Source organism: Sorex fumeus, unplaced genomic scaffold, assembly GCF_029834395.1.
Source record: "Sorex fumeus unplaced genomic scaffold, SorFum_2.1 ptg000093l, whole genome shotgun sequence".
NCBI lineage: Eukaryota > Metazoa > Chordata > Mammalia > Eulipotyphla > Soricidae > Sorex > Sorex fumeus.
The window spans coordinates 3,471,263-3,484,787 of record NW_026606150.1 but is presented as its reverse complement, the minus strand read 5'-3'; the positions used below and the strand labels follow the sequence as shown (position 1 = coordinate 3,484,787).

Below are 13,525 nucleotides of genomic sequence, written 5' to 3'. Positions count from 1 at the left end.
TAAAATATCTATAATAGGGGAAATAGGATTATCTGTTCTATACGCATTATTATTATTTTCTGGGTATCAACCAGAGTAGAATAAATGTAATAAATAAATATTTACTAATTTAAAATTTGTTAAACGGAAAAACTTTAAGACACTAACACTTGTAAAAACATTAAAACCTGGGGGGGGGGGTTGGAGCAATAGCACAGCGGGTAGGACATTTGCCTTGCACATCGCCAACCCGGGTTCAATTTCCAGCGTCCCCTGAGGACCGCCAGGGGTAATTCCTGAGTGCAGAGCCAGGAGTAAATCCTGTGCATCGCCGGGTGTGGCCCAAAAAGCAAATAAATAAATAAATAAATAAAACCCAAGACTGGAGAGATAGTACAATGAATAAGGCGTTTGCCTTGCGCGGAGGCCAAGTTCAAGCCCAGGCACTCCATACGATGCCCTGAGCGACTTCAGGAATGATTCCTGAGCACAGAACCAGGAGTTAACTCTGAGTCCAGCAGGTGTGGGCTTCTCCCCTCCCAAATATAAACTGAAACTCGAAAAAAAGGGCTTTCAGCATTCTATATAAAACTGTATTGTTAAATATATACTTAAAAAAACAAATCTAGGGGCCAGGGAAGGGGGAAAAAAAATCCCAGGGGCACAGACACAAGAACCCAAGTTTGATCCTTGGCAATGACCATGGATTCTTCCTGATGTAGCAATGGAGGTCCCTAGGGCCCTGGGTCAGCTTCCTGTGGTCCTGAGCACCACTAGGCCCTGGCACAAAACCATCCAGCCCAGCTGAATATTGTAGCAGTTGCCTTTGGACCTATTGAGCGTAGCTTGGAAGGTGCACCCTTCTCCCCTAGCTGAACAAATAAAATCTAGCCAATTTCCAAATGTCAATAATCATGACTGAGTTACTTTCTGACATTCATCAAATGTCTATTTTTAAAGTAAACATCAATTTTAAAGGCCATAATTTGACCTGAATATACTCAAACTCATAAGAAGGTATATTACAAAAGAGCAAGGAGCTCTAATATTATTAGTCTGAATTAAAAGTACAAATTTTCCCTAAAAAGTAGGTTTAAAAAATGCAGGTAAAAATGCTAACCGGTTTTTTTTATCCTATTATGTTTTGTTTCTTTTATAGTTGAAGTCTTCCCCACAAGCCAGCATCCAGACAATTCATCTAGAAAATTCAGGGACAATAAACTTTGCAACAGAGCTTCTTAAACTCATTTAGTGAGTTTAATTATCTTTTCTTTCCTTCTTTAAAGCAAGAGTTTCCTATTGACCAATACTTCAGGTCTAGCATAACACAAAATAAGAGACAAGAGCTCTTTATTAGAAGGCTCTATCAACCAAGCCAGCAGAGCTAGCTCCTCTGATTCCTAGCAATGCTCCCCCCTACCAACAATAGTGCTCACACACGAAAATCCCTTCCTCACTGGTTGACAAAATTAAATAAATTTTAAAAAAAGCCACAGTTTAATCTCTAGGAAAACAAGCTTTGCTTGCCAAAAAGTCAACTCTTGTTCCATGTTCCTAAGCAAATTTGGAAGTTGCCTAGCTCTTGGGCCAAGTCCCAGTTAAGTTCACGCTAAAGAGGGCCAGGGATGTGGGTCAGTGGCAGAGTGCATGCCTTGCATGCATAGACCTGGGTTTGATGCCAGCACCACAGAGGGGGGCAGGAATCATACTTATGTACTCCAACTAGGCTGATGTTTTAGTAGTTCATAGGAAGCACACTTTTAAGTATAAAGATTTTTAAGTAAAAAGATTTTTCCAAATCTTTTACCTCTCCAAAACAGATATGCAACTGTAAATGCATTCTGGGGTTGGGATGTTTTCTGAGCCACAATGCTATCAACTTCAAATTCTGTGGATTTTTAATTTTCAAAAAACACTCAAAACTGAATCTAAAGTTTATGCCATGTTGAAGAGTCAACCTAGTTTCAATCTATTTTACTAATTCAGGAAATTGCTAAATACGAGGAACTGGTTTGTAAATTAGTTTTTATTCTACAGAATTGGGGGCAACAGAAATTTTTTGCCTCATATTCCCAGTTACAGCCTCTTTCTCAACATTTTTCTTTTACTAATGGAAACACAAAAAATGACAGACTTGCCTTGTGAGGTCGAAAATAGAGATACAGGCTGAGAGGAAGAGGAAGAAACAAAGGAATCTGAAAGAAAATATACAGCGTGAGAATCTGACAACTCACACAGGAATTTGAACTATTTTTGGTCTTTTTTTTTTTGAAACACCGTAATTTCATTGGGTTTAAGCAAGAGGAGAAAAAAACCCAAATCATTGTTTCCAATCACTTTTTCACTCACCTGGCAGCAAAACCTTATTTTCAAGATGCATTTCTAAAAGTTAATCAAATCCATTTCTGATCAGATAGTCTCACTTTCAAAGGAGCCTCCAGCACTTTTAACAAGTATAACCTAAAGAGGTCAGAGAAATGAGTACAGTGGATAAGCTTGCACTGCACACAGTTGACCTGGGTTTTATACCAGAGACCCACCAGGAGTGCTACCTGAGCACAGAAGCATGAGTAAGCCCTGAGTAGCACCGGGTGTGGGCCAGGGTGGGGAAAAAAGAATATAAAGAACCAACCCTGAGAAAAGGAAAAATCAGCATCTGCACACTAATGAATAACGTGCTTTAAACATTTTCAACTATGTTAGAGTTGGTCACTAGTAAGATTCCTTGAATCTATTACAGGGGCATATAGTCAAAATTGATCCTAAGTGCATTTTTAAAAATCATACTTAACCGCCAGAAAAATAGAACTACATGAAAAATCTTTCACTTTCTACAAATTATACCCTTTAAATTTGTCATTATATATCAAAATGTAAAAAAACCCCACATTTTCTTCATCTCCACAAATTGATCCTCTATGTATATATGTGTAAGTAGAACATCATGGGGTAATAAATACTAGGTATGATCTATACGAACATCAAAAGACTAGCTGAATAGTCTTAACATTCAAACCATGCCATACTTGCCGCTATAATAAATACAAAGATGAGCTACATAGATAAAAATGCAGTTGGTAGAGAAAACTTGAAAACCAGAAAGAACTGCATACAGGTGCCACCACTATGGGTTAAATGGCAACAAAAGGGATTACCAAAGAGCTATTTAGGGGCCAGAGATAGTGGGACACCAGTGACCCTGGTTCAATCCACTGCATATCGTCTCCTAAACACTTCCAGGAGTAAACCCCAATCATCACTGGTGTGGCTCCAAAACCCAAACTAAATCAAACCAAACCCCACATAACTGAGCCAAAGAGATAGTATCGGGGTAAAGATTTTCGCTTTGCACACGACCACAAGCCCAGTTCAATCGACCACAAGCCCAGCAATTGCCAGCACTGCCTAAATGCTGTTGGGAGTAATCCCTGAGTACAAAGCCAGAAGCTTTGAGCACTGCCAGGTGTAGTCCTAATCCCATCAAGATTAAAAAATAATTAAAAATGCAAACATTCTGTATTTTAGTTATTTTTTTACATTACCGAAGAGACACAAAGTACAGTGTTTCTTTATATCCAGTACTCCATTCTCTGATACTTAACATGTCCCATTATTAACATATGGTACTTTAATAGAACTGATGAGCCAATATTGGTAATTAATTATACACATACTTCATTTGTTTTCCCCAACCCCCTTTTACTATTCCAAGATCTCATTAGGAATAACTATCACATTTTTTGTCTGTTTATATTTTGAGCCACACCTGGTAGTGCTCAGGGATTGTTATTCCAGTCTCTAAGGCAAAGGCTGAACCTGTGTCGAAAGCATTTTTAGGCAAGAACCTTAGACCCAAATATGCATCTGAGGAGGCAAAATGATAGCTCAATTGCTTGGAGTACATGCTTTGCACTGAGGGAGGCATGGGTTCAATCCCCAGGCCCATATGATCTCTCGATTACTGCTCAAAAGAAAGTCCACGAAAGAGCCAGGGATAGTTCCCAAGAACCACAAAGCATTTTTGCCATCCCAGAGATTCAAAGAAAGATAAAAAATATGAGAGCCTGCATTGTGCCCTGTCCCGGTATTAGGGACAGGGGGGAGGGGTGTTGGGGGATGACGCAGAGTGAGGGATGCAAAAATTTTCATTCTTCAGGAATGTACACTTTATTTTCGTTTGGGGGGCACATCCGGTGATGCTCAGGGAACTGTATGTGAGGCCAGGGATCAAATCTGAGTCAGCCACATGCAAGGTAAGTGCCCCACCCAATGTACTATCTCTTCAGCCCCAGGAATGTGTATCTTAGTATGGCAAATATTTAACATCAAATAGATTAAGATAAAAGTTTCACAACTGGTAAGAAAAAAAAAGCAGAAGTCTGAGGTGTTCGCTTTCTGTGAAGTTCAGAGGAGTCCAGGAAAAGACCCAGAGAGGGGGTGAGTGGGAAGAGCTGCAAGGATCTATGGGAAAAGCACATTCTAATGGAGTAAAATGAACCTGAGGTAGAAGGGTAACTCTGCTGCCAAATACAGCATCGTCAGTGCTGCTACAGCGGGTGAGTCAGGTGTGCTGCCCTCAAGCTCTCAGTTTCTCAGCGTTTACTCCAAATGTTACCAAAAGCTACAGGAAAATCTGTCCATAAGCACACATTATTATTTTTCCGCAGGCTTGTGAAAAACAGACTGAGAGGAAAGGGACAAAGTTCAGAGATGAGATAAAAGTCAGCTGCAGGGCCGGGAAGAGCTCAAAGGATTGGAGCTTATGCTTTAGGTGTGGAAGCCCCAGGTTTGATCCCCAGCATGAGCCTGCTGAGAACAGCTGGGAATGACCCCTGAGCACTGCTGAGTATGGTGTGGTTCCCCCCACCCAAAATATAAAAGATGCAGTTTTTAGGTTTAGACACAGTAAATTTGATATGCTTATTAAATATAAAGGCAAAAATAAAAGATTTGGGAGTCATTTACAGATGGTATTTAAAACACAACATGAATGTCAATAAATGAAACCAACAACAGAAAAATTCTGAAAAAGGAATCCTGAAACACTAAATTTCACAAATTGGCTAGCAAAAAAAAAAATAGCAAGATACTCTAAGAAGAACAGGGACTGGGGTGAGATAGTACAGTGGGTAGGGTGTCTGCTTTGCATGTAGATGACCCAGGTCTTATCCCCAGCATGAGAAATGGCCCCCGGAGCCAATCAGGTATAATTCCCGACTACAGAACCAGGAGTAAGCCCTGAGCATCTCCAGGTGTGGCCCAAAAGAACCCTCTCAAAGAAAATTAAAAAGAGGGTTAGAGTGAGAGTACTGTGGATAGGGCATTTATTTGCCTTGCATGTGACCAACCTGGGCTTGATCCCTGGCATCCAATATGGTCCCTGTCCCGCCAGGAGTGATCCCTGAGCAGAGCCAGGAGTAAGCCCTGAGCACTAGCTGGTGTGGTCTCCAAACAAATACCCTTTCCCTCACAACAAAAAGCAAAAAAGAAACTCCAAGATTAGAAGGCTAGAGATGTGGCCCAGAGGTCAAGTATTTCCAGGAAACTTGGGTTCCATTCACAGCACCACAGGGAGTCTGAGAGATAGTATAGTGGCTCAGCCACTTGCTTTGCACTACAGCTGACCTGGCTGTAAACCCTGGCACCAACCACTTATGGTCCCCCCAAGCTCCACCAGGAGTGCCCCCTGAGCACAAAGCAAAGATTAAGTGCTGAGAACTGCCAGGAGTGGCTCCAAAACAAAAAAGGATAAAGTGAGAAATTAGAGACTGCCATAGAGATAGGGGAGTGAGGAATGACTACTAACGGGTATAGTTTCTTTGCAAGGGGTGGGGTGAGGAAAATATTCTAGGATTAGTGGTGAGTTGTACAATTTTGTTTGCATACTAAAGTGCTGCTTCAGATTTAAATTTTTATTATCTGCTTTTTGGGTCACACCTGGCTCATGCACTCAGGAATTACTCCTGGTAGTGCTCGGGGGACCATATGGGATGCTGGGGATAGAACCCGGGTCAGCCGTGTGCAAGGCAACTGTCCTACCCACTGTGCTACTGCTCTAGCCCCTAGATTTAAGTTTATGTATTTCTTTAGGTTTGGGGGCCACACCCAGCAGTAACTGGGGTACCACGTGGCACTGGGGATTGAACTTGGGCCTCCTGCATGCAAAGCATGCATTCCAGTCAGTTGAGCTATCCCTCTAGCCCTTAAATTTATTGTAGGGGTGAGGTTGGTAATTAAATCCCAGGTCTTTCCTGGAAATGCAAGGCACTTAAGGCCATATTCCTGGCCCCTACATCTCTTTTATTTATTATAGTGGTTTTTGGACCAGAGAGATAGTATGGTGGGTAGGGTACTTGCCTTACACAAGCCCAACCTGGGTTCAGTCCCTGGAACTCCATATGGTCCCCCAAGCTGCCAGGAGTGAAGTCTGAGCACCACTGGGTATGATGCACACCCCCACATATAGTGACCTATGTGTATTAAATCTCAATTTTTAAAACAAGCAGGGGCCCGAAAGATAGAACAGTGGGTAGGAAGTTTGTGTTGCACGTGGTGAACTTGGATTCGATCTCTGGCATCCCATATGGTACCCTGAGCACTACCAGGAGTAATCCTGGAGCACAGAGCCGGGAGTAACCCCTGAGCACTGCTAAGTGTGCCCCCCCACAACAACAACAAAAAGATGAAATCATGCGATGTACCACTTCATGGATGAATTTACAGAGTATCATGCTGAATGAAGTCAGTCAGAAGAGGGACTGATACAGAATGATCTCTCCCATATGCAGGATACAAAGAAACACAGTATGGGAATAACAAATGCCCAAAGGTAAGAGAAGCTGAGAAACTCAGGGGGTAGGAAAGAATAGGAAGGGGGAACACTGGGACAACTGTAGAGGGAAATGGACACTATGATAGAGGGTGTGGTACAAGAATGATGCGAGAAATCCTACCATTCACAGTACTGTAGACTACAGTGCCTAGAATTAGCACTGTAGCACTGTCCTCCCATTGTTCATGGATTTGCTAGAGTGGGCAACAGTAACATCTCACAACAAATTGTGAGACTTGTTACTGTGTTTGGCATACTGAATACATCATATATAGCTTGCCAGGCTTTGCCTTGCGGGCAATATGCTCTCGGTAGCTTGATGGGCTCTCTGAGAGGGGCGGAGGAATCGAACCCAGGTCTGCAGCCTGCCTAGAATTAAAGTTAGTTAAATTTTAAAAACGCTGCTGGGGGCTTTGTACAGCTGGTAGGGCGTTTGCCTTGCACTCTGCCAACCCAGGTTCAGTCTCCAGAACCCATTATGGTCCCCCAAGCACCACCAGGTAACCCCTTAGTATTACTGGGTATGTCACCGCCAAAAAAAACCCCAAAACAAGCACTATACCAAGTAGTAGTCCCCAGCACTACCAGGTACAACCCCAAACACAAAAAAAGAAATTTTGTTTTGAGAAGAGAGGACCGGTAACACTGTGAGACTTGTTACTGTGTTTGGCATATCGAATATGTCACAGGGAGCTTACCAGGCTTTGCCTTGCGGGCGAGATACTGTCGGTAGCTTGCCAGGCTCTCCAAGACGGGCGGAAGAATCGAACTTGGGTCAGCCGTGTTGGCTGCATGCAAGGCAAACGCCCTACCTGCTGTGCTATCGCTACAGCCCGAGGAGAAGGATAAATTTTACCAAACATAATAGGACACTTAAATGAAGGCTGGGTTTAACAATGTGGAAAACAACTGCAGAATGGCATACATTTCTGTAAAACACTGAAGCAAAAAGGCATCTGGCATAGGAACCACTGAAACAAGAAATTAAGGTTCTTAAACTGATAAGCGAATTCAAGAGGACAACTGAACCACTTTTAGCAGTTCCAAATTTGTGAAAGGGGGACAGGAAAATAGTTCACAGTACAGTACTTGCCAAGCTTGTGTAAGCACCTGGGTTTGATTCCTGGTACCCCACATACAAAAAACTGAAAACCTCATCGAAACAAAACATAAATTTTAAAGAGTATTAATGGGTATATTTGAAGAACTAAAATTCATCCTATAGTTTTTTTTTTTCTCTACCTACAATTTCAGTCACAAACCTTTGGGCTTATCATGTATTTATCTCTGTGACCCAACAAACTGCTCTTTTGTAAAATGTGATTTTTGTTGCTTTCCTACTACTTCATAGATAAGTAAAAGTTATTCCTTTGTTTTTTTGAGCCACATCTGGCTGTGCTCAGGGCTTCCTCCTGCTCTGTACTCAGAGATTACTTCTGGAGGAGCTTGGGGAACCCTATGTGGTGCTAGAAGTTGAACCAAGATCGGCAGCCGACCTTGAGCAAAGCAATTACCTTACCAGCTGTTCTCCAGCCCCTAGGGATGTCTACGTTTTATTTACCACTGCATCTCCCACAGCACCTAACAAAAAAGTTCAATGTATGCTCGATCATTTGTTAAATTAATGCATGTACACAACTCATTAAGCAACTTTCAAATAAATATAAAAACCAAGTATTTTTACCACCTGTGTAAAAGCAGCTTAAGTACAGAACAAAAAGGGCTCTATAACCTTAGGGCAAGTTCCCAAAAAGGAACACGTCAAAAAGCACACATGTTCCCTCCAGGATAGATGATGGTGAAGCAATCACTGGGAAGGGGGGAAACAGGTTAAAGAAAATGAGTTAAGAATAGTTCTTTAAAATTTTAAAGACTATCACAGAACCTGGATGTGACTCAATGGAAGAGCACATGCCTTCCATGTGGAAGACCTGAGTCTGAAACCTGGTCCTACAAAGGTAAATAAAATAAAAAAATAGTAATAGGATGGAGAGAGTATCATGGGCAGGGCACTTGCCTTGCACTCAGATGACCTGGGTTCAATGAGACCGACTAGGAATCATCTCTGCATAGCAGAGCAGGGAGAAAGCACTAAGAAAAGTTGGGTGTGGTCCAAAACCAAAACACTATAAAACAAAAACACTCTAAGAGTGGGCTACCTGTTGACAATTACTGCCTTCTCAGAAATGAAATTCTACAGGTATTTAAAGGTATTCTCTTTGAAACCACAGTAACACAGAGTAACAAGTCTTATATAAGTCACAGATGCGCAATGAAACACTTCAATGATGCAATCACAAGCAATACTGAATACAGCTCACCCTAGTTAGCATATGCTTTTTTCAAAGTATAACATGTCCAATGTTATTTATTCATACCAAATGAATAAAAAGAAAATCATTTCGGATAATCAAAGTATAGAAACCTAATAACTAGGTAATTATCTAAAAAATAGTGCCGTGATACTGATATATTTCCAAAGTCTGCACTAAAATTTGCCATTAACAATAAGTCTAGGGGCTGGAGCGATAGCACAGCGAGTAGGGCATTTGCCTTGCACACGGCCGACCTGGGTTCAATTCCCAGCATCCCATATGGTCCCCCGAACACTGCCAGGAGTAATTCTCGGTTCAAACAAAACTGGAAAACCTTAAATCTTCCTTTTACCTTGAATGATGCGTCAATTTTTCCACTAACAAATTTCATTTTACAAGTGTGTGAAGCATGTATTGGATTAAGCAGGTGACTCCGATGTGAAGACTAACATGTAATTTCCTCACTGCACAGTAGAAGCAATATTTTATTTTGTTTTCAAGCCATCTTTAGAAAAACAAATAAAACACTGATGGTCTTGGTGGCTGGAGAGGGTAAGGTGCTTGTATATAGTACGTCGCTGAGTGGGGGTTTGAACCTGGCACCCCTGATCCTCACCAGGAGTGACTCCTCAGCACTATAGGGTGTGGCCCCTTAAAAAAAAACAGCAAAACCAAGCCCCAATAATTGCCTTATTAGCAATTTAATTAAAAAAAAAATCCCCTAGGTCCCTAGTCCCCAGGTATTTTAGGGTTAATATGCCTGTCAAAGATATGATGTAGTCTATTGGATCAGAACGATTAAAGCATTTGTGGATTTGATTCTAAAAGAACAGTATTAAGAAAACCCTTTTATTCCAGAGGAATAAAAACCATTCAAGTCAACAGCATTTGTAGTCTGATATGGCCATTCTTGCTACCTCCTGCACTTCACTTCCACTTGACAGGAACTTTAAAGTGCATCATAAATACACTTACTCTGGTCAGCATGTTGCAGAAATATTTCAGCACACTGATGTCTTGCCAAGAGAACTACTAAACATCCTGATGTCCTTCCTCTCCTAACCTCTTAAATAGACCAACTGAGTTAAAGGGTGGCAGCTATGGTTAAGAGAGTAACGTGAAATGCCAAATGCTAAAAACGACTCAGTTTTAGAAAGAATGAAAAGGCACAGGATCTTTATCCAAGAGATTGATTTGTCACTTAAAACTCAACTGGGGGGTCGGAGCGATAGTACAAGGGGTAGGGAGTTTGCCTTGCACACGGCCGACCTGGGTTCAATCCCCAGCATCCCATATGGTCCCCCAAGTACCTCCAAGAATAACCCCTGAGCATCGTTGGGTGTGATCCAAAAAGCGAAACAAAACAAAACTCAATTGGTACTTCGGAAGATAAGCAAATAGCTTAAGATATGTCACAGATATATGGAGATTTGGTAATATTCAATGGGAGTTAGAATTTAAGGATACAAAGCAAATTTGTTTTAGGTCACACTGCCCAAGATCAAGATTTGCAGGCGGCCATAAAATTATTAAGAGAGCACGGGCTATAGCCCAGCAGTAGAGCTCTTTGCCTTGCTTATGTGAAGACCTGGGTTTGATCCCCTGTACGAAACACTGGAGAGACAGCTCGAAAGGTTGGCACACAGTGGGGTCCAACTGTGTTGAAGCCCTGAGGTCTGCACAGTAGCAAAGAGCAGAATACCCCTTTTCCTCAAGCACTACACCCACTGGGACAAGCACTGCCAGGTGTGCTGTCCCCCACCCCCCAAATTGAGATAGTCAGGAATGAAATCCAGGTGTATCTGGGTCCAATTCTTGGTGTTTATCACTGTTTATACCATTACTGGTAATTTGACATGAAGATAACATACAGATGATGTCAGTGTTGAACAAGTGGTCGGATTCTTTTCTAAGGATTATGACTAAAAATATAAATTACATACATTAGACTGACATGTTAGAACAAAAAAAGCAAATGATGCCACAGAGCATACACGGAACGACTCTAAATTTTATGAGCAATAAAAAAAGTATTTAAAGCAAAAACATAAAAATACTGTCCAAGCTGTTTTTGTTTTGAGCTAAATTCCATGAACTGATACAAGAAACGTAGCATCATTATCTTGGCATCATCATTTTCATGGCAATAATAAAGAACTCTCCAGCAAGTTATACAAATATACAAGTTATAATCTAAAAACAGTAAATCAATAAAACACTTTTTTAGTTCTGACAGTAGATATCTATAACAAGATGTCTAAAAAAAGGCAATTCTTTCTAGAAAGAACTCTAAAAATTTAAGTCTCTTTCACCTCAACCTCTAATTTCTGCCTTTGAAATCTTCAGTTTAAAGAAATCTGGGAAGTTGCTACTGGTGTGAACCCATATGACTGCAGGAGGTTCTAGTGCCCAAGGCATTGAACAGGAGAGGACCTTCCCTTCCTCTTACTTTTTTAGTAGGAACCAGCATTTCTAAAGTTCATTGTTGGCTATGTTAGTCAAGCCAAAAAATGTTTTCTACAAGACAGTACACAATCACTTGCTCTCATTTCTGAAAGTTTCTAGAACCTAGGATTGCTCAGTGAAAGAATACAACACTTGAGGCACCTGTTGCCAGTGCCTTGGGCAAACAGCCTGGGTCTCCCTCGATGTGGACTTTCATACCTTAACACTGGGATCTATACTGGCGCTCTCTGCTCTGGAGAAGCCTGGGTTCTCTCTTGAGCACAAATGCGTTTGTTTGTGGGGGCCCCCACACCCAGCAATGCTCAGGGCGTACTCCTGGTTCTGTGCTCAGGTATCAATACTGGAGGGCTCAGAGGACCATATGGGGTGCCAGGGATCAAACCCAGGTCGGCTGTGTGCAAGGTGCAGGGGAAGCATCCTGCCCACTACCTCTCTCCTTCCTTCCCTTTACTCCCCTAATAAATTTGTTTAAAACAAACACGAAGCTTGAGCCACAGACGTCCATCGGCAGTGGAGGGCTACACCTCACCTATGAGGCCCGGAATTTGATCCCTGTGACGGCCTAACGCATACACGCGTACATACACACATGCTCAAACATAAAAGCTGAAGGTTAACATCAACACCTGTTGATACTTAAAACAATCAGGGTAGTCTCCTTATTCATTTGAAATGACTTAAACTGTATAATGATAAAACCTCATCTTATTTTCATGGTGCAGATGTCCCGGGCTCAGTACTGAGAATACACATCTGCAGTGCAGAAGTATTTAAATAGAGCAGTATATTTTCCAGGTGAGTCAAAACATGTAAAATCCAGAAAAAAACAAAAATATGGCCAGCCGAACAGCGAGATACGACAAATGATTTAAGACAAAACACCGAGTTGCTAAGTTATAGGAAAAGCTGCTGTTCATCTGGCCCTTTGCCCAGAACACAAAAATTTGGAGGAGAAATGCTGTCGTTTAAAGGGAACCAGGGTTCTAAATTTGCTGCCTCATTCCCTTATCTAGAGAGCTAATCTTGACCTTGCAGAAGCTTCCTCCAAACTGCCTCTACTGAAATGACCACAGGCACACGGAAAAATCCAACAGGCCACCGAAGCCTGACCGCGGAAACCCACTCCTGGGGAAAGCACAGCTACCTGAAGAAGCTCAGAGAAATGTCCTGCTCTCTACGACCCAAGACCGTGACAAAGGAGACAGCCGAGGGCTGCGAGAGCCCTCAAAACCCTAACTAAAGAGAAAGCGAGATTGTCTACGCCCTCCAGATCGCGGAGCTTTTCTTAGACGGGAAGCTTCCCCTCCCCCGCCCTTTCCGCCAAAGACTGAGTTCCTTTAAGCGCGACCACCTGCTCGGCCTGCGTCGTCTGCAGCCCCCCCCGCACCCCCCCAATGCATCTATCTGCACTGCAGATCTCTGCAAGAGGGGGAGCCGGGGAGCCTGCCAGCCAGCCAGCCAGCTTCCACCTGCAGGCAGACGCCGATACAATAGAAGCGAAGAGCGCGCGGCCTGGGAACCGCTCAAAGACGAGGCGCCAAAGCAAGGGGGGGGGGGGCTCGCCCCTCCCCCCCGTTCTGCGGTTCAACACCCCCCCCCTTTTTTGTGTGTGTTCCGCCGCGATCGGCCACAGCCCCGCGTTAAAGCCTGCCAAGCGAGGGCTGAGGGCCCGGCACGCCGCTGCGCGACCGTCCCCGGCGAGGCGAACGCCCGGGCGCACGCACGGCCCAGCCCCCACCCGGGCCCGCGGGGAGCCGGCTGCGGCGCGCAGCAGCCGCGGATCCATCTTGGACCAGCACCGGCTCAGCCCCCCTCCAGTCCCCCCCCCAGCCCCGAGATCCTCCCCGGCCGAGTCTTTTCTGAAGCCTCCTCCTTCCAACCCTTGAACCTGGGGGAAAGGGGGTGGGGGTGGGGGAATAACCCAAACCCAAAA

General features: G+C 43.2%; 1 protein-coding gene across 3 annotated transcripts in view; it reads right to left on the bottom strand.

Annotated features, from left to right (window-relative positions):
* The window catches only part of RTN3 (reticulon 3), a 53,187-nt gene that overhangs the window by 38,669 nt on the left and 993 nt on the right, over positions 1 to 13,525 (bottom strand). For 2 of the 3 annotated variants that reach the window (XM_056131698.1, XM_056131699.1), the window contains exon 2: positions 2,118 to 2,174. The exons of the other annotated variant lie outside the window; for it this stretch is intronic. In XM_056131698.1, coding sequence (XP_055987673.1) covers positions 2,118 to 2,174 — 57 coding nt within the window. The remainder of the gene's footprint in view (positions 1 to 2,117; positions 2,175 to 13,525) is intronic. 3 annotated transcript variants of the gene reach the window in all.